General features: G+C 39.5%; 5 protein-coding genes across 13 annotated transcripts; 2 read left to right on the forward strand and 3 right to left on the reverse strand.

The window, feature by feature from the left end:
- Nucleotides 1–385: 385 nt before the first annotated feature.
- LOC126598787 (uncharacterized) lies at nt 386–3,427 on the reverse strand. Of its 7 annotated transcripts, XR_007614969.1 has the most exons (10): nt 3,175–3,427; nt 2,997–3,099; nt 2,811–2,918; nt 2,581–2,660; nt 2,128–2,454; nt 1,886–1,952; nt 1,310–1,352; nt 1,142–1,226; nt 839–918; nt 386–748 (listed from the first exon to the last, which is right to left on the reverse strand). XR_007614969.1 is itself a non-coding variant. In XM_050265144.1 (9 exons), the coding sequence occupies exons 1-9, from the start codon at nt 3,247–3,249 to the stop codon at nt 889–891; spliced, it is 918 nt and encodes a 305-aa protein (XP_050121101.1). In that variant the 5' UTR covers nt 3,250–3,425; the 3' UTR covers nt 386–888. The 7 variants fall into 7 exon arrangements, 4 of the variants coding, with proteins under 4 accessions (XP_050121101.1, XP_050121102.1, XP_050121103.1 ...); XM_050265144.1 differs by having other exon boundaries at nt 386–918; nt 3,175–3,425; XM_050265145.1 differs by having other exon boundaries at nt 386–918; nt 1,142–1,210; nt 1,876–1,952; nt 3,175–3,423.
- An 80-nt stretch (nt 3,428–3,507) lies between these two features.
- LOC126598785 (putative 3,4-dihydroxy-2-butanone kinase) lies at nt 3,508–8,805 on the forward strand. The gene is made up of 19 exons (XM_050265140.1): nt 3,508–3,664; nt 3,864–3,937; nt 4,052–4,115; nt 4,559–4,671; nt 4,779–4,826; nt 5,143–5,214; nt 5,317–5,406; nt 5,714–5,887; nt 6,149–6,232; nt 6,358–6,413; nt 6,525–6,655; nt 6,740–6,832; nt 7,060–7,124; nt 7,197–7,340; nt 7,468–7,508; nt 7,683–7,766; nt 7,868–8,054; nt 8,137–8,232; nt 8,358–8,805. Exons 1-19 carry the CDS (start codon nt 3,625–3,627, stop codon nt 8,484–8,486), a joined length of 1,785 nt encoding a protein of 594 aa, XP_050121097.1. The 5' UTR covers nt 3,508–3,624; the 3' UTR covers nt 8,487–8,805.
- Nucleotides 8,806–11,091: 2,286 nt separating this feature from the next.
- LOC126598786 (uncharacterized) lies at nt 11,092–13,199 on the reverse strand. 3 transcript variants are annotated; one of them, XM_050265142.1, is made up of 3 exons: nt 12,951–13,199; nt 12,781–12,852; nt 11,092–12,730 (listed from the first exon to the last, which is right to left on the reverse strand). In XM_050265142.1, exon 3 carries the CDS (start codon nt 12,676–12,678, stop codon nt 11,221–11,223), a length of 1,458 nt encoding a protein of 485 aa, XP_050121099.1. In that variant the 5' UTR covers nt 12,679–12,730; nt 12,781–12,852; nt 12,951–13,199; the 3' UTR covers nt 11,092–11,220. The 3 variants fall into 3 exon arrangements, with proteins under 3 accessions (XP_050121099.1, XP_050121098.1, XP_050121100.1); XM_050265141.1 differs by having other exon boundaries at nt 11,092–12,852; XM_050265143.1 differs by having other exon boundaries at nt 12,781–13,199.
- A 1,090-nt stretch (nt 13,200–14,289) lies between these two features.
- On the forward strand, nt 14,290–16,202 carry LOC126599195 (calmodulin-like). The gene is made up of 5 exons (XM_050265524.1): nt 14,290–14,335; nt 14,451–14,636; nt 15,050–15,207; nt 15,700–15,780; nt 15,870–16,202. Exons 1-5 carry the CDS (start codon nt 14,290–14,292, stop codon nt 16,002–16,004), a joined length of 606 nt encoding a protein of 201 aa, XP_050121481.1. The 3' UTR covers nt 16,005–16,202.
- Nucleotides 16,203–17,377: 1,175 nt separating this feature from the next.
- On the reverse strand, nt 17,378–17,839 carry LOC126599196 (uncharacterized). Its single transcript, XM_050265525.1, has one exon. The coding sequence runs from the start codon at nt 17,837–17,839 to the stop codon at nt 17,378–17,380; it is 462 nt and encodes a 153-aa protein (XP_050121482.1).
- Nucleotides 17,840–18,396: the final 557 nt, after the last annotated feature.

The raw sequence follows: 18,396 nt of genomic DNA on the forward strand, positions 1-18,396 counted from the left end.
TTGCAGCTGCAAAATTGGCTTGGATTCGACAATTATTGTGTGACCTGCATGTTTCTGTGTTCACTGCACCAGTGATCTACTGTGACAATATTTCAGCAATTGCTTTATCTTCTAATCCCGTCTTTCATTCTCGGGTGAAGCACATTGAAATAGATTACCATTTTGTCCGGGAAAGGGTGATTCAAGGAGATTTGAATGTTTGTCATGTGTCTTCCAAAGAACAATTTGCTGATATTCTCACCAAGGGCCTTGCTGCACCTTTGTTTTAGTCCCATTGTTCCAATCTCATGCTTAGTTCGATCAAACATGAGATTGCGGGGGGAAGTAAAGATGTATTAGATGTTTCAGATATTGACAAGTGTACGTAGATTAGGTTGCTAGGTAGTTAAAGTTGTTAACTTACTTAGTGACTAAGATAGCCTTGTCTATATATATGTATAGCTATTGTAACACAATTCATTCATTCAATACATACAAGATACAATTCATTTCTCTCTCTAAGATTGCTATTCTCTCGAATCTCTCTTTCTCTCTCAAGAACACATATGATGAACAAGAACTCCTTTGTATTCTGACAGTTATCACAACCGCCATGCGGCAAACTTAGCTAATGGAAAATACCCTCAATTGTCGAGTACGAATTGCAATTACTATGCTGTGATCAGAAGAACCAAACGCAATAGTTTCTTTCTACGTTGTGCGATTGGCGGTGGTTTTGTACGGCAGGGGGAAAAGCATGCTAGTGATTCTGTGAGTTCAAGAGTAATAATACTGAACATATTGCAGCAACTAAGTTATTATAGTTCATGCATTCTGCTGGAACTCTATAATCTGGTACCTCAATAGCCGGATTCTGCCCCTTGGTGGAGCGCTAAGTTTAACATCATGTTAAGCCAGATGAACCTTCTCAAGTGGTTCCTGATATTCATAATCATAAAAAAAAAGAAGAAAAATAGATGAATGATAGTGCGTATGTATATACGAAACAAAGTACAAAAAACCCATCTTGCAAATGGACACAAAAGCCAATAGAAATAAGATGCAATGCAGAGTATTTTTGCTTAAAACAGGATATCTTTGAAAATGCTTGTATCCAATTACAAATGGAGCTTATTCTGATCTGGTTGTAACAGACACATACCTCCAAGATAGCTTTAGCCTCATTACTGAACGCTTTGCAAAGAATTTCATAACTCTTCTCAATCCCTATCTGCACAAACAATAGACTTCATAAGAAGACATAGTGAACAAAATGGTAATTCTACTACGTAATTCAGCCACTGTAGATAGTTTGCCAATAATCCCTTACCAATGGATCAACTCGTGATGGTGATATAGTTGATATGATGTACCTGTTGAAAGGAAAAGAAATCTGATCATTCGATGCAATGGAAATAAAAAAGCATCATTATAAATTTGTTGAACAAAGCACCATGATATCATCACGAACTAAACTTCAAAATGAAGCAAATTGTATGTTTTCAACAACATAAAACTTGTCTGTCGGCTTTTCAGCAAACCAGCCAATCAACATGGCCTTATGCAGCGGTTACTAATATAGTTGCATCAAAATGAACAACATATGCATCTTAAAAACATCCCTCCTAGGATCCACAAATTATTGGTAATACACTTCATCAATCTGCTATTGAATAACTGTTATGACTAATACTACATGGAAAAGAAAAGTATATAGGCGCTACAGTTCTTCCAAATGTAAAAGCTGGTAAGCATGAAGGTGAAAAATAATTCTCTTCCTTTTATCAGCAGCATCTCTCTAGAAAACTGAAACTGACACATCATGGATGAAAAACCCTTTTACAGGTTTCATTGTTTTTAAGTCCTTCAAGTAGTATATACAAGCAAAAAGTTTACCTCATCTTACTTAAATATAAATTCATGGCTACCGAGTTTGACTTTTGGACAGTTAGAACGACAGCGCCCATGTGGTTCTACAAAGATTGAAAATGCTAGATTAATTGCCAAGATGAAAATAAACACGGAATGCAGATAAGTTGGTTTAAGAATCATTTCGTCAAGCCATCAGACATTCTCCTTCCATCTAGATTTTTATTCAGCTGTCTGTTAAATACATGCTTAAAATGGGAGATGGGACATAATCAGCACCTTGCGAGCAATTAGCTCAATTAGTTGCATTAGGAACTTCCCCAGACCTTTCCCTTGTACGCGAGGCTCAAGTTGCAATTCATACACATAAAGAACAGGCAATTCTTCCTCTATGACAAATCGAAAATGTACAAACCCAACCATGGGCCCCCTCTCCTCACAACTAGCTGAGGTCCTTTCCTGCTCCGACATTGTTAACATTTCACTAGCACTTGCATTTGAAGCCTCGCGCACAAATATATAACGTGCTTCAGGTGCAACCATCTCCCTGCGCTTCACCTTCTCCTCCACCAGCCACTCAGATCCATAAAGCCCCTCCATATTTGCCTAATCATTTCCCAAAACTTGAATTACTTTTGCCCGCAAAGAGTAAATAAATCAAATGAGAGCATTTTGGACCTTGCAGAATTTGGTGGAGCTACGAAAAAAAAACAGACAGACGACTTCAAATACCTTAAGAAGATTTTGAATGTAATGCTTTAGGGTAGACGAAAGCTTGTCCCCTCGTCCTGATTCCAACAATGCAGACAGGCCTAAACATCCAATATAGCATTAAGCATTACAGGAAATTTTGTCTTCCAAATAAAATCGTGAGGGATTTAAACTCGAAACAAAGCAAGACTGACTGCATTATCACCAAGAAACTTCCTAACCATCTACCACTGAGACGACCACAAGCTCACCACTTTCATACAAAAATCGAAAAACCCGAAAAGGAAATGTTGCCAGAAGCATAAAAAACATGAAATCGCAACAGGGTTCCGTTTCAATTCCCAGAAAAATGGGAGGTACTGCAGCAAATTAACAAAATCTTCAAAACGAATTGTGAAAAAACTGGCAAAACAGATAAGCTGTGAGATTAAAAGTACCGTTTGCTTGGTAACGGCGAAAGGCAGGGAAAGCGGAAAGATGGTCCTTTTCGGAAGAAGCTGCTCTCAACAGTGCATCCATGGCCTTCTTCTTCTCGATTATCTGGAAATCCAAAACAAACATGTACAATTAACGGTTGCGATTGCTTCAAAGTGTAGGGAAAGAGTGCGATTCTACCTCTTTGCGGCTCGGCTTGGCCTTGCTTTCTCCGTTAGCATTGATCCCCTTCGTCTCCATTGGCGCTCCAATCATCGCTCTTCACTCTGTCCGTTCGGGACTCTGCCAAATCATGCTGACAACTTTTTATTTTTCTATTAAATTTAAAGTTTATTTTTGCTGGATATTAATTTTCTCAAGTTTAAAACTTTTTTCTTCCAACACAACTAAAGTGGCGGAATAAAGTGGAACAAGATCCGAAATTCAGAGATTAATTAATGCTTAAAGTGGATAAAACTTTGAGTGGCAGATAGGAATTTTCTAGTAGAAGGAAGGGCAAAATGGGAACTACAATGCAACGAAACTTCTTGCTCGGACAAGCGACCACCCCTCTTCTCTCTCTCTCTCTTCTGTTCATGCAAACCACTGATGCATAGGTAGGGTTTAATCCTCCTCCCTCAATTCATCGCCATGGCTTTTCAAGGCAAGAAGCTCATCAACGACCCTAACGGTACGCAAGTTCGCCCCCTCGCTCTTGCATTTTCTTCTCCGATCATTCTCTGCTCTTCCTTGTGATTACCGCTTGATTAATTTTCTTTTTTTTTTAATTTTTTTTGAGTACTTTCCGAGTTAAATCAGATGAAATGTGAAGAAAATTTGAATCTTTTTTCACTAAGAGAGTTGTGGATTTTTGGTATTGGTGGTTGCAGATGTGGTGGTTGAGTTCATCGAGGGGCTTGTCGAAACGTATCCTGGGCTGCAGTACTTGGATGGTTTTCCTCAGGTCTTTTTTTTTTTTTCCTTCTGTTCTGTTCGTTGTGTTAATTTGTCGATGCCGTAGCTTTATGTGTAAATATAATTAATTTGAGTTCCGAAATTTCGTATATGGGGATTGCAGGTGAAGGTTGTGTTGCGTGCTGATGTTTCCGGTGGGACGTATGACAAAGTTGCGATTATATCAGGTTCGATACCCGGCATTTTACATTTTTATTGATTGCTATGGTCCATGGAAGCCTGCATTGCAATTTGTTTACGGTATTAGAATTCAGAAGAGACACTGTTTTCACTTCAAGATAGAAACTTTTTAGATTAGTGTCGGACAGTGTGCATCGTGGACTTTATCAACTAGTCCAATCAATAGGTACTTCAACTACATTGTGTGTCAAACCTGCCTATTTAAAACCTAAGAAAATTAGTGCATTGCTGAAGTAGAGAATTGGAAGTGTATTACTTATCAAATAGTATAATCTATAGGTGCTTTGATGAAGTTGAAGTAGATTGTAGCTATCACTAGAATCCGTCTACCGAGTACCGAGTGGCTGCCAATTAAAGATTTTGGAGTTAATGGAATTGTAAACTATGTAACATATTGGGGCTTTCTGATTCAAATAAATTGATGATACAGGAGGTGGAAGTGGGCATGAGCCTGCACAATCTGGATTTGTGGGAGAAGGCATGCTAACTGCAGCTATTTGCGGGGATGTTTTTGCCTCACCACAAGTTGATTCAATTCTAGCAGTATGGTCTCCTGCAATTTAGTGCTTTTAATTGGAAGGGAACACACCCTATTGATTTATGTACTTTGTTACATGAGGCGACTCTGATCTGATATAATTGTACTTTAGGGCATCCGAGCTGTGACTGGTCCTTCGGGTTGTCTTCTTATTGTCACGGTATAATTTCTACTTTGAAGTTTGTTTGTTGGGTTGTTCTGTGTATAGTTGGGATGCTATATGACAGCTATGGCAAAAGTTTTGGAGCATTCTGAAAGACCATTACTGATAAAAAGTACAAACAAAATATAACAACAATAGAAAATGGAAAATTGCACCTTAATACATATTAAATTCTGGAATTGCTTCCCAGCCTCGTGAACATATATGGTGGAAATCAGTGATTTCGGGAATGTGGCTTTTTTTTCTTTCTTTTCTTTGTATATTCACATATATTATCCCTGATATATGGATATTGCTATCTGGTTGTTGACAGAATTATACTGGGGACCGTTTAAATTTTGGTTTAGCTGCAGAGCAAGCAAAATCAGAAGGTTATAAAGTAGAGGTATACATTAATTTGCATATTTCCTTATATATTTTCAGTTTAAACCCTCTGAAGCATGGTTAGATTAAATGAAAACAATGAGACTGCCGTTTAATGGTGCAGACTGTAATTGTTGGAGATGATTGTGCATTACCCCCGACTCGAGGAATAGTTGGTCGAAGGGGTTTGGCCGGGACCATTCTTGTTCATAAGGTTCTCTCCCTCTCTCTTCTTTTTTGTCTCAACACTTTCCATTTATAAGTACTTTCATTAACTATTGTATCCAGCCAGTTAAACATTGTCTTTGTGTTAGATATTTGTCATTTCATGTATGCAAGCGGGCTTATTATGAAGGATGTTAGAAATGGAGTGTTTTGTGTTTGAAGGGTTGGAAGCCTTTTCACCCATGTCTTCACATCCTAATTAAAACATGGTCCATAGTACCAACTGTTAATAGTATCAGTATTTTCCATTATTTTGATTAAAAGGTTAGTTGAAATCTGTGATCTCTGTGACATAGATTGCTGGAGCTGCTGCTGCTGCTGGCCTTTCACTTGCGGATGTTGCCGCAGAAGCAAGACGAGCATCTGAAATGGTTGGAACAATGGGCGTTGCACTATCTGTTTGCACATTGCCTGGTCAGGTTACACCAGACCGTTTGGGTCCAGGAAAGATGGAACTTGGTCTTGGAATTGTAAGTTACTTTCTATAAGCGACCTTGATTATAAATTAAAAGGTCAAGCTCTAGTTTTCTAATCATGTTAAAACACCAGCTCTTATCTCTGGTTTGCATACCATAAATTGGAACTCATTTTATCTGCTTAAATTCTTCCAACCATATCCTCATTTGATTGTTTTGTGTTGTAATTTCCAGCTTTTTGCACATATGGCCTGGTACTTATATTTACTTTTTAAATACTCTGACAGACTGACTAAAACTTGATTACTTTTACAGCATGGAGAACCTGGTGCTGCTGTAGCTGATCTTCAACCGGTGGATGTTATAGTTTCTCATGTTCTTAAGCAGATATTGTCTCCAGTATAGCTTGATACTTTCTTATTATGAACTTAGCATTTTAACTACGTTACATTTTGTGTTTTTTCCCTACAACCTATTGAATTAAGCTCCAAATTTGTAAAAGATTTAATTACTAATCTTTGCAGGAAACTAATTATGTTCCAATTACTCGGGGTAGTAGAGTGGTGCTTATGGTAAACGGGTACGTGGGAGATTTTACTTTACATGTTCAATGAATATTCCAATTATGGGGATTTTTATTCTGTGCCAAGAGAAAATATTTGTAATCTTGTGCTTTTTTCCCTTGTGGCAGGTTAGGTGCAACTCCGGGAATGGAACTGATGATTGCATCTGGTAAAGCAGTACCTAAGTTGCAGCTGGAACATGGATTGGCAGTGGATAGAGTGTATACTGGGTCGTTTATGACTTCTCTTGACATGGCAGGTTTGTCCTCTAGGCTCTGCCACATGACAAGAGTTAATTAGTTATATTAATAATTTAAACATTCTTAATATTATGTTTGTTCAGGTTTTTCTATTTCTATCATGAAGGCTGATCAAACTATTTTGCAACGTCTGGATGCTGCAACAAAGGCGCCATATTGGCCTGTTGGTGTTGATGGTATTTGATTATGGTGTTTGAACGCATCTTCTTGTGTTTGTATTTCTTTGTGAATAGAAATTGCTTTCGTGAAAGTCTAGTGACATTGGTTTCATGAACAAGTCATATTTCTGCTGTTTTAAAATACAGTTAATACATACTACACTTCTTTAATAACATATTTACTTATCAAAAACTAAAAGTTTCGTCAAATTTGGTATGTTGAACTCAGTGGTTGTCCCTTGCAGGCAATCACCCACCTGCAAAGATTCCTGTTCCATTACCTCCATCTCGTTCAACAAAGTCTGATGAGGTATGTTCAAACCTTTGTTTGTACAGTTAGGCATGTACAATCATATTGTTTGACTTTGTATGCTTTCAATAGCCATTAGGTCGGCCAGCACAACTTAACGAACAAGGCCAGATTCTTGAGGTGGCCATTGAAGCAGCTGCAAATGCAATTAAAAAACTTAAGGACAATTTGAATGATTGGGATGGCAAAGTAGGTGATGGTGACTGTGGGTCAACAGTAAGTCCTAGCCTTGATCTCTATTTACTTCTTGATGATACGATGCGTGCTAAATCTGGCTCCTAATTCTCTTGTCATTTCCTGCTCAAATCATTTAACGTGTTACATCTTATGTTTTCGATTGCAGATGTATAGAGGTGCAACAGCAGTTTTGGAAGACATGAAAAAGTACATTTGATTTTCAGTTTTCTTTCTTATTCGATTATTGATATGCTTATGAAAAATCTTTTTAAGTGGTTATCATCTTCTTTCAATAGAAGACAACTTAAAATGGTTTTTCACAGGCATTTCGACAATTCAACAGTAATAATAAAAGGTCTTATATTTATTATTGTATTGCAGTTATCCTCTGAATGATGCAACCGAAACAGTCAACGAAATTGGATCATCAATCAGAAGAGTTATGGGGGGCACAAGTGGGATCCTGTATTCAACTTCCCCTTTTCTTCGATAAAGTTAGACAGAATTTTTGAAGTTTCCCTGCATTTACCCTGACATGAATTTTTACATCTCTATTCTTGAAACAGGTATGATATATTTTGTAAGGCAGCCTACGCTCAATTGAAAGCAAGCACCCAATCAGTTGTCACCTCAAAGAATTGGGCTGAAGCGCTTGAAGCTTCCATTGCTGCAGTCAGTAAGTATGGTGGGGCTAGTGCTGGTTACCGGACAATGTTAGATGCCCTTATTCCAGCATCTACGGTTCTTCAGGAGGTCAGATAATTATCAGTTACTTCTGCTTTGTTTTTGTGGGCTCATATTTTTGTACTTACAGTTTATCTGTTTTTGAAAACAGAGGTTAAAGGCTGGTGATGATCCTGTGACTGCTTTTCTACTCTCATCTGAAGCGGCATTAGATGGAGCTGAGTCGACTAAGAACATGCAGGCACAGGTGTCCGACTAATTCGTTTCTATCTTCTTTTTTTCACCCGTAGAATCCTAATTACAATGATATCATATCCTCCTCGGCCGTTTTGTATTTATGGGGATCTGATTCTGCCGTGGTGTTTTATGCAGGCTGGTCGTTCAAGTTATATCTCTGGAGATATACTGGCTTCAGTTCCAGACCCAGGTGCGATGGCTGCAGCGTCGTGGTACGGAGCAGCAGCCTTTGCTGTCAAGTACAAAAACCAGACTCCTCCATAGACAAGAGCAATGCATTAGCTCTAGTTGCATTTCTGCCACTTTTTTTAACTTGCAGATACAACCCAGCAGCAACTCATCATTTTTGTTCATACTTTTTGCACTACTAACAATTTGAGCTTTCCGCTTGTGCTTTTTGTGCGTAAAGCTGAGAAAGCGAGAGTTTCATCGATATATACATACAATGTCTTGAGACCTTTAGAAAAAAAAATGTATATTTCAGTTCTTGATAGCATTCAGAATAATTTGCAGACTATCAGTCCAAGCATATCGTTGTAAACTATCGTTTCAAATGATGCACTTTTGTATGGTTTCTTGTGAATTATGTCTGTCTACACAAATTCACAAAGCAATGCGAACCTTTTGGTTTGTTGCACTAGTTTTGTATCTCACATTCTTGTTTCGAAGTGCTTTTAAAACAAGTAAAAGTGTTTCTAGAGAACCAAACATTAGTGGAACCCCACTAATGTCTGGTAGAATGTATCAAAAGCATGTTTTAGATTGTTTTTGGAAGAAAAAGATATTGCAAGTGCTTTTTGCAATTAGACAAGTGCTTTTCGAAGAAGCACATGTTTGGACGCTTCTTCGATAAGCTGTTCAAGATGTTTTTATGGAAAGCACGTTTGAATACAAATTTCAACATGTTTAGAAGTGCTTTACTTGAGCAACAATATTCCAAATCGGACAATAGTTAGTACTTACGGACCCTAAACCCTATTGTCCTTCCAAACCAACCTTACTTAAAAGTGCGTTTCGTCCAAAAAAAAAAGAAAGCTTAGTTTAATTGCTTTTTCAAGCAGCACTTTCAACAAAAGCGCTTGTTACAAGGGGGAATCAAACATTTGGTACTCACGAGGAGGGGAAATGAGGACTAGCACATGAGCATTTAGCTCCTTGGGTCAACAGAAAAAAAGCAGGCCAGACATGGACACACCGAACCAGTGGGCCCCCGCCCTAGATATCCACGCCGGTACGTTGTGCAACAGTGCAAGCGAGTAGCGGTGGGGTCGCATTCACATGGCCGTACAAAAATCAGCGGAGGTGCGATCTCAACCGTCGGATCAGACTCCAAAATTCTAACAAGTAATTGACAAATGGATTAATTCCAAGACTTGAATCTCAATGGATCCTAAATTTTGGTCGAAAATCTCATTCGTCAACGAGAGATCAAGCGGCAGTCCACGTTTGGCCAAAATCTTTAGAAGCATTAGTATCATTATGTTTCCGTTCGTTTGATTAAATTTTGGTTTGCTCTTTCTGTCTGTGGTTTGGATATGTAATTGGAATTGTTTACAAACTTTTTGACATGGTAATGCATGTGTTGTCCGAAACAATCATTTGATATGTTACAGGACTGGCTTCGGTTAATAGTAGGATATATAAAAAGAAGGTAACGAATGAATGCCATGAACTATTACTAAACCCACTACTAAATACAGACATTAATTTTCACAAAGATAGGATTTGTGTTTATTGCTTTAGTAGAATTTTATACTTAATATTTTCACGTATATTATTCAATAAGGATTTACAATATCACATACAAACCTTGTTCTACAAGAAAGACTATAACGCAACATAAATCTTTCCTAATAAAGGACTCCTGCGTTATCTACTCTTATTGACTCGTTTTAACATCTATAGATAGACATGTCATTTTGAACCCACCCGACCCATTAATATTAGTATTTGAATGGATGCTTAAGGGGTGAATCTGTTAAATAACGGGTCACCTTGGGTCAACCCGTTAACACCCGTTAGTTGATGATGTTTTAGTAATTTCAGTAAAGTCTTAACAACAAAATATAAACTCTATGCAAAATAATAATAATAATAATAATTGTTAACGAGTAAAACGGATGATCCGTTAGTTTAACGGATCGGGTTCGAACCTAATCCAAACCCAATAAACTCGATCCGTTCACAGATCTACTAGCACACACATATTACAACAACAACAACAACAACAACAAAGCCTTTTCCCACTAAGTAGGGTCGGCTATATGAATCCTAGAACGCCATTGCGCTCGGTTTTGTGTCATGTCCTCCGTTAGATCCAAGTACTCTAAGTCTTTTCTTAGAGTCTCTTCCAAAGTTTTCCTAGGTCTTCCTCTACCCCTTCGGCCCTGAACCTCTGTCCCGTAGTCACATCTTCGAACCGGAGCGTCAGTCGGCCTTCTTTGCACATGTCCAAATCACCAGAGCCGATTTTCTCTCATCTTTCCTACAATTTCGGCTACTCCTACTGTACCTCGGATATCCTCATTCCCAATCTTATCCTTTCTCGTGTGCCCACACATCCCACGAAGCATCCTCATCTCCGCTACACCCATTTTGTGTACGTGTTGATGCTTCACCACCCAACATTCTCTGCCATACAACATCGCTGGCCTTATTGCCGTCCTATAAAATTTTCCCTTGAGCTTCAGTGGCCTACGACGGTCACACAACACGCCGGATGCACTCTTTCCATCCAGCTCGTATTCTATGGTTGAGATCTCCATCTAATTCTCCGTTCTCTTGCAAGATAGATCATAGGTAACGAAAACGGTCGCTTTTTGTGATCTTCGCTAGATTGCTACAGTGAAGTAAATAAAAACTAAAAACGAAATCAAAATTACACTATTATATTTAGCTCATGCAACAAACTTTTTAAAGCCATAGGTGACTGAGATAGAACGAGTGAAGTCTGGTGAATATTTCTAGAGAAACTGCCAAAAAACATCACACGATCGCATCATGTAAATGTGCAAATGGCTGTGTAGACATCAACTCCGTAGGGGTCAGGGACTTCATCGCCCAGGCGTAATTCTGATCTGTTGTCAACAAATGGTTTTGTATAGAGGCCAGTTGCGACATGGCGTAGTCGGCAGAGCACGTTGTTGCGGTTGTTTCCGGTTGGTCCGACACTTTGAGGCTTGAACAATGTGCAAGTCCATCTTTCTGTGTTTTCGTCTCGATTTTCAGCCGCAGCAAGGATCAATAGCTTGTATTTGTCCATCCTTCTCAAGTATTTTCCGTTGTACAAGCATTTGATATGAACGTAGTGTTTAGTTTGGTGGTCCCTACTGTTTGCCCGCTCCACTTGGAACTGTGCGTGCTCGCTTGTACGATCCTGTGCGGAGAACCGAAGAATCTGATGAATGTTGTTTTCTTGATCAGGCATGTAGCGCAAATACATGTCGTTGTTGTTTGATTTCAGCACAAAAGGGCTAGGTAGTAGAGGCGGTTCCAAGTCGACGACTGTGTACATATCCATGGCGTTGCCGGGTTTGGGGTTTTTTGTCCCTGCGAAGAGGCACTGATTGAAGTCGTTTACAGTGAATGACGATACATAGTGCCTGAGTTGCACGTGGATCAATCGGATGACTGCCTCCTTGTCTGAATGGACAACCTCCGGCTCGAACAATGTGCAGGACCACTGACTTGTATCTTCCTCTGGCTCGGAAGCCCCAGCTACAATCCAATACTGCCGGCGGTTCGCCCTTCTCAAGTACCTGTTGTTGAAACAGCATTTGATATGCACGAGTCCTCCGTTACCGCTGTCTGCCGGCTCCGTTTGGAACTTTGCGTACTCGCTCTTAACATTCTCTTCGGAGAGTTGGACAAGCCCAGCAAGATTCTCGACTCTTCGATGTATGTAGCGCAAGTATTTTTTGTTGTCGTTTGATTTCAGCGCAAAAGACCTTGGTAGCAGAAGCGGTTCCAAGTCGACGACTGTGTACACATCAATGGCGTTGCCGGGGTTGGGGGTTGGAAACCCTGCGAAGAGGCACTGATTGAAGTCGTTTACAGTGTATGACGATACATAGTGCCTGAGTTGCACGTGGATCAATCGGATGACTGCCTCCTTGTCTGAATGGACAACCTCAGGCTTGAACAATGTGCAGGACCACTGACTTGTATCTTCCTCTGGCTCGGAAGCCCCAGCAACAATCCAATACTGCCGGTGGTTCGCCCTTCTCAAGTACCTGTTGTTGAAACAGCATTTGATATGCACGAGTCCTCCGTTACCGCTGTCTGCCGGCTCCATTTGGAACTTTGCGTACTCGCTCTGAACATTGTCTTCGGAGAGTTGGACAAGCCCATCAAGATTCTCGATTCTTTCATGTATGTAGCGCAAGTACTTTTGGTTGTCGATTGATTTCAGCGCAAAAGACCTTGGTTGTATGGTTGCCATGTTATTTGCAAACATATCTTTCTCCCTTCTCTCTCAATTTTAATTTAATTTAATTTAATTGGGATAATCTCTCTCTCTCTCTCTCTCTCTCTCTCTCTCTCTCTCTCTCTCTCTCTCTCTCTCTCTCTCTCTTAATTTCTTCATCTTCTCTTCTTCAGCTGTTATCTTATTTATAAAGCCCACACCTAACTGTACAGAATAAAATTGCCGCCGGCTGTCAAAACGCCATCCCAGCCTACGATCTAGGTGCAGAAACGAAGTGCAAGGTGAGGGGAAGAGATTGTTACCTGAGGTTCGCCGTCAAACGGCCGGAGATGGCCGGGTTCTAGCTTGAGGTCCCTGAGCTCGCCGGACCTGGATTTGGGTGCCCCGAAGTTCCACAGAGACGGAGGGAGAGGGAGGAGAGATTCACGAGGGTGGTGCTGCTGATGCGCCGTCGTCGGGGTGGCTCTGGTACCTCGGTGTGTGGGTGTGGGTTCGATCGGCGAGAGAGTGCGAGAGAGAGAGATGAGAGTTAGCTGCGAGAGAGATAAATGAGAGTTGATTCGGAGAGAAGAGAGAGATAGGTGAGTGCTTGCCACGTGGCAAGCAATGATAGGAGGGGTTTACAAAATCTGAAAAGGAGATTTTGATTGGATGAGTATAGGGGACTAAAATGCAAAATTTAATAAACCTTTTGGGGGAAAAAAATGTATATTTCAGTTCTTGGTAGCATTCAGAATAATTTGCAGACTATCAGTCTTAAGCATATCGTTGTAAACTATCGTTTCAAATGATGCACTTTTGTATGGTTTCTTGTGAATTATGTCTGTCTACACAAATTCACAAAGCAACGCGAACTTTTTGGTTTGTTGCACTAGTTTTGTAACTCACATTCCTGTTTCAAAGTGTTTTTAAAACAAGTAAAAGTGTTTTTAGAGAACCAAACATTAGCGACTCCGCTAATGTTTGGTAGAATGTATCAAAAGTGCTTATACAAGCATGTTTTAGATTGTTTTTGGAAGAAAAAGATATTGCAAGTGCTTTTTGCTATTAGACAAGTGTTTTTCGAAGAAGCACATGTTTGGACGCTTCTTCGTTAAGCTGTTCAAGATGTTTTTATGGAAAGCACGTTTGAATACAAATTTCAACATGTTTAGAAGTGCTTTTCTTGAGCAACAATATCCCAAATCGGACCCTAAACCCTATTGTCCTTCCAAACCAACCTTACTTACAGTGCGTTTCGTCCAAAAAAGAGAAAGCTTAGTTTAATTGCATTTTCAAGCAGCACTTTGAACAAAAGCGCTTGTTACAAGGGAATCTAACATTTGGTACTCACGACTCACGAGAAGGGCAAATGAGGACGGACTTGGATTGTCTGCCCTCTTAGTTATGGTGCCCTTCCATGCCCTTCTATTTTGTGCGGTCACGGTTAAGTCACGTCAATATTTTATATTAATTTTTTAATAAGATAATAAGACAAAAAATAATAAAAATATAAAATATTGACGTGGCTTAACCGTGACCGCACAAAATAGGAGGGCATGAAAGGGCACCACAACTAGGAGGGCAGACAATCCAAGTCCAATGAGGACGAGTACATGAGCATTTAGCTCCTTGGGTCAACAAAAAAAAAGCAGGCCAGACATGGACACACCGAACAAGTGGGCCCCCGCCCTAGCTGTCCGCGCCGGTACGTTGTGCAACAGTGCAAGCGAGTAGCGATGGGGGTCGCATTCACATGGCCGTACAAAAATCAGCGTTGGTGCGATCTCAACCGTCGGATCAGACTCCAAAATTCTAACAAGTAATTACCTGCTTACACATTTGTAGGGACATTTTGATCGAAAACTTCGTTCTTCAACGAGATCAAGCAGCAGTCCACTTTTGGCCAAAATCTTTAGAGCAGAGACCAAAAATGGCGGAGCAACTAACAGAGGAGCAGATCGCGGAGTTCAAGGAAGCTTTTTGCCTCTTTGACAAAGATGGCGATGGTATATATTTCTACCCATTCTTATTTACACATGTGTGTTATATATGTATATGTATATAAATCATGTATATATTTGTTGGGTTTAATTTCGTTTTGTATAAAAGTAGTCTGAAAGTTCAGGAATCAAGTTTTTGAACTACCCCTTATGATTATGTTTTCGAATGATTCATGTCAAATCTGGAAATGTTGATGTCTTTGAATTAACATGTTATGGGTCTTTAGATGCAGATTAGGAAGTATGTCCGTACTCTTGCACCCAAGTTCGAATCTTTCTTCCCGTGTCATAAATTAATTTAGAATATCGTCTTGTGAAAGACAAGGAAAACATGTTTATGGGTTCTGTTTCGTACATTTATGCTACCTCCCATCCTTCAGGTAGAAGTACTTTTGATTCACGTTTTTGTTTGCACTTAGGTTGCATCACTACCAAAGAGTTGGGGACTGTGATGAGATCTTTGGGACAGAATCCCACTGAGGCTGAATTGCAGGACATGATCAGTGAAGTTGATGCTGATCAGAATGGCACAATCGATTTCTCCGAGTTTCTGAATTTGATGGCGAGGAAGATGAAGGTATATAATCTCCTCACATTGTTGAATCTCAGGATAGTGATCTACTGTACTTTGGTGAATCATATGACGATGGGGTTTTTATGCTACGATTGTACTTGTTTAGAACTTTCACCCTAAGCTTTTTATATAAGATCGCTGCAGTAGCTATATACGAGTTGTTCAATAATCTTCCAACTGATCCATCATTGTTTAAATGTAATTCTTCTGTTGTAATTTAATCCTTGTGGAAACCAAGCATATGATTGATAATTCTAGCTTCCAGTTATCACTTAAGCATGTTGCAATTTTTTTCTCGATCATGACTTGAGCAAGTGCTTCATGAGTCTCGACTGTAGGGTGAGTAAGAATCGGGGTCAATGTTAATAGAATTGGAAGCATTAGTATCATTATGTTTTGGTTCGTTTGATTAAGTTTCGGTTTGCTCTTTCTATCTGTGGTTTGGATATGTAATTGGGATGGTTTACAAAGTTTGTTGAATTAAAACTTGTGCAGGATACTGATTCTGAGGAGGAACTCAAAGAGGCTTTCAAGGTCTTTGATAAGGACCAGAATGGCTTTATTTCTGCTGCTGAGGTAAAGATCATAATTACTTGTTTGTATGATGATATATTGAAGAATGTGTGTAGTGGAAACTTAAAGGGACAATCTGCCTAATTGTGCAGCTTCGACATGTAATGGCAAATCTCGGCGAGAAACTGACAGATGAAGAAGTGAATGAAATGATTCGTGAAGCGGACGAAGATGGCGATGGCCAGGTGAACTATGAGGAGTTTGTGAGAATGATGCTCAACAAGTGAAGTGAATTCTAGTGTTTGGATTCTAAAAAGGGTTGGGGCTATTAAACATTTGTGGTTGGTATTGTTGTAGAATCAGTCATACCAGTGTCTTTGCTTTTGGACCTTTCTCAACAAGTCGGAATTCTCGTCTGTTGGAATTAATTGAGTCTTTAATCTCGTTCTCATTTTCAAATAAAAGCATGAGATTACAAAGAGTAACTCCATGTGTTAGTGTAACAAGTCATTCTGAAAAATCTCTTTTTACAATAGACATTTACTTACACATGGATGCCATTGTGGTGGTATTGCAAGAATTATGTTATGTGCATTTTAACTTTTTGACATGTTAGTGCATAGTTGTTCGAAACAATCATTTGATATGTTACAGGGTTGGCTTCGGCTAGTAGTAGGATATATAAATAGGGAAAGGGATCCTATTCGGATCCCTTCCACCAAATTCACCCAATCAATCAATCCGGGCCCTTGAAATTTGATTCGAGGGCTAAACTTATAAATTTTAAAGGGGCTCCTGTTTTTAGCCCTTTGATTAAATTTCAAGGGTCCAGATTAATTGATTGAGTGGATTTGGTGGAAAGGATCCGGCTCTTTCCTATAAAATAAATAGAGGGTAACGAATGAATGCCATGAACTATTATTAAACCCACTACTAAAAACATACATTAATTTTCACAAAGATAGGATTTGCTTTTGTTGCTTTAGTAGAATTTTATACTTAATATTTTCGCGTTTATTATTCAATAAGGATTTATAATATCACATACAAACCTAGTTCTACAAGGAAGACTATAACCCAACATAAATCTTTCCTAATAAAGAACTCCTACGTTATCTACTCTTAGTGACTCGTTTCAACAGCTATAGCCTTTAACGCACACTTATTACAGTGAGCTAATTAAAAACTAAAAAGGAAATCAAAATTACACTTTTGCATGTTACACGATTATATTTAGCTCATGCAACAAACTTTTTAAAGCCATAGGTCACTGAGATAGAACGAGTGAAGTCTCGTGAAAAACATCACACGATCATATCATGTAATGGGTGCGAATGGCTGTGTAGACATCAACTTCGTAGGGGTCAGGGACTTCATCGCCCAGGCGTAATTCTAATCTGTTGTCAACAAATGGCTTTGTATAGAGGCCAGTTGCGACATGGCGTAGTCGGCAGAGCACGTTGTTGTGGTTGTTTCCGGTTGGTCCGACACTCTCAGGCTTGAACAATGTGCAAGTCCATCTTTCTGTGTTTTCGTCTCGATTGTCAGCCGCAGCAAGGATGAATAGCTTGTATCATTTTCCGTTGTACAAGCATTTGATATGAACGTAGTGATTATTTTGGTGGTCCCGACTATTCGGCCGCTCCACTTGGAATTGTGTTTACTCGCTCGTACGATCCTGTGCGGAGAACTGGAGAATCTGATGAATGTTGTTTTCTTGATCAAGCATGTAGCGCAAGTACATGTCATTGTTGTTTGATTTCAGCACAAAAGGGCTCGGTAGTAGAAGCGGTTCCAAGCCGACGACTGTGTACACATCCATGGCGTTGTGTAGGTTGGGGGTTTTTGTCTCTGCTAAGAGGCACTGATTGAAGTCGTTTTTTGTGAATGACGTTACATAGTGCCCGAGTCGCACGTGGATTAATCGGATGACTGCCTTGTTGTCTGAACGGACAACCTCAGGCTCGAACAATGTGCAGGACCAATGACTTAAATCTTCCTCTGGTTCGTAAGCCCCAGCTACAATCCAATACTGCCGGTGGTTCGCCCTTCTCAAGTACCTGTTGTTGTAACAGCTTTTGATATGCACGCGTCCTCCGTAACCACTTTCCTCCGGCTCCATCTGGAACCTTGCGTATTCGCTCTGAACATTGTCTTCGGAGAGTTGGACAAGCCCATCAAGATTCTCGATACTTCGATGTATATGTATGTAGCGCAAGTATTTTTTTTTGGTTTGATTTCAGCGCAAAAGACCTTGGTAGTATTGTTTGTTGCCATGTTATCGGCAAAGATATCTTTCTCCCTTCTCTCTCAATTTTAATTTAGAGTAAATTGTAGCAATGGTCCCTCAATTTTAATCAAATTGGAGCAATGATGTCTCAACTAAAAATTCATTACCATTAGTCCCTCAACTTATCAAAATGTGTAGCTATAATCATTTTCATCAATTTCATCAAAATTTTGTCAAAATAAGTTATGTTGGAATAACCATTTATATAATTAGGGTCCCTCAACTCATCAAAGTGTGTAATTTTGGTCCTTTTCGTCAACTACGTCAAAATTTTTGTCAAAACGAGTTATGTTAGAATGATCATTTCTACAATTTGGTTAGAGTTAAAAGACCATTTGTCCAGTTGAATTAAAGTTGAAGGACCAATGGTAATGAATATTTAGTTGATA

The sequence above is a fragment of the Malus sylvestris genome, chromosome 14, assembly GCF_916048215.2.
Source record: "Malus sylvestris chromosome 14, drMalSylv7.2, whole genome shotgun sequence".
Lineage (NCBI taxonomy): Eukaryota > Viridiplantae > Streptophyta > Magnoliopsida > Rosales > Rosaceae > Malus > Malus sylvestris.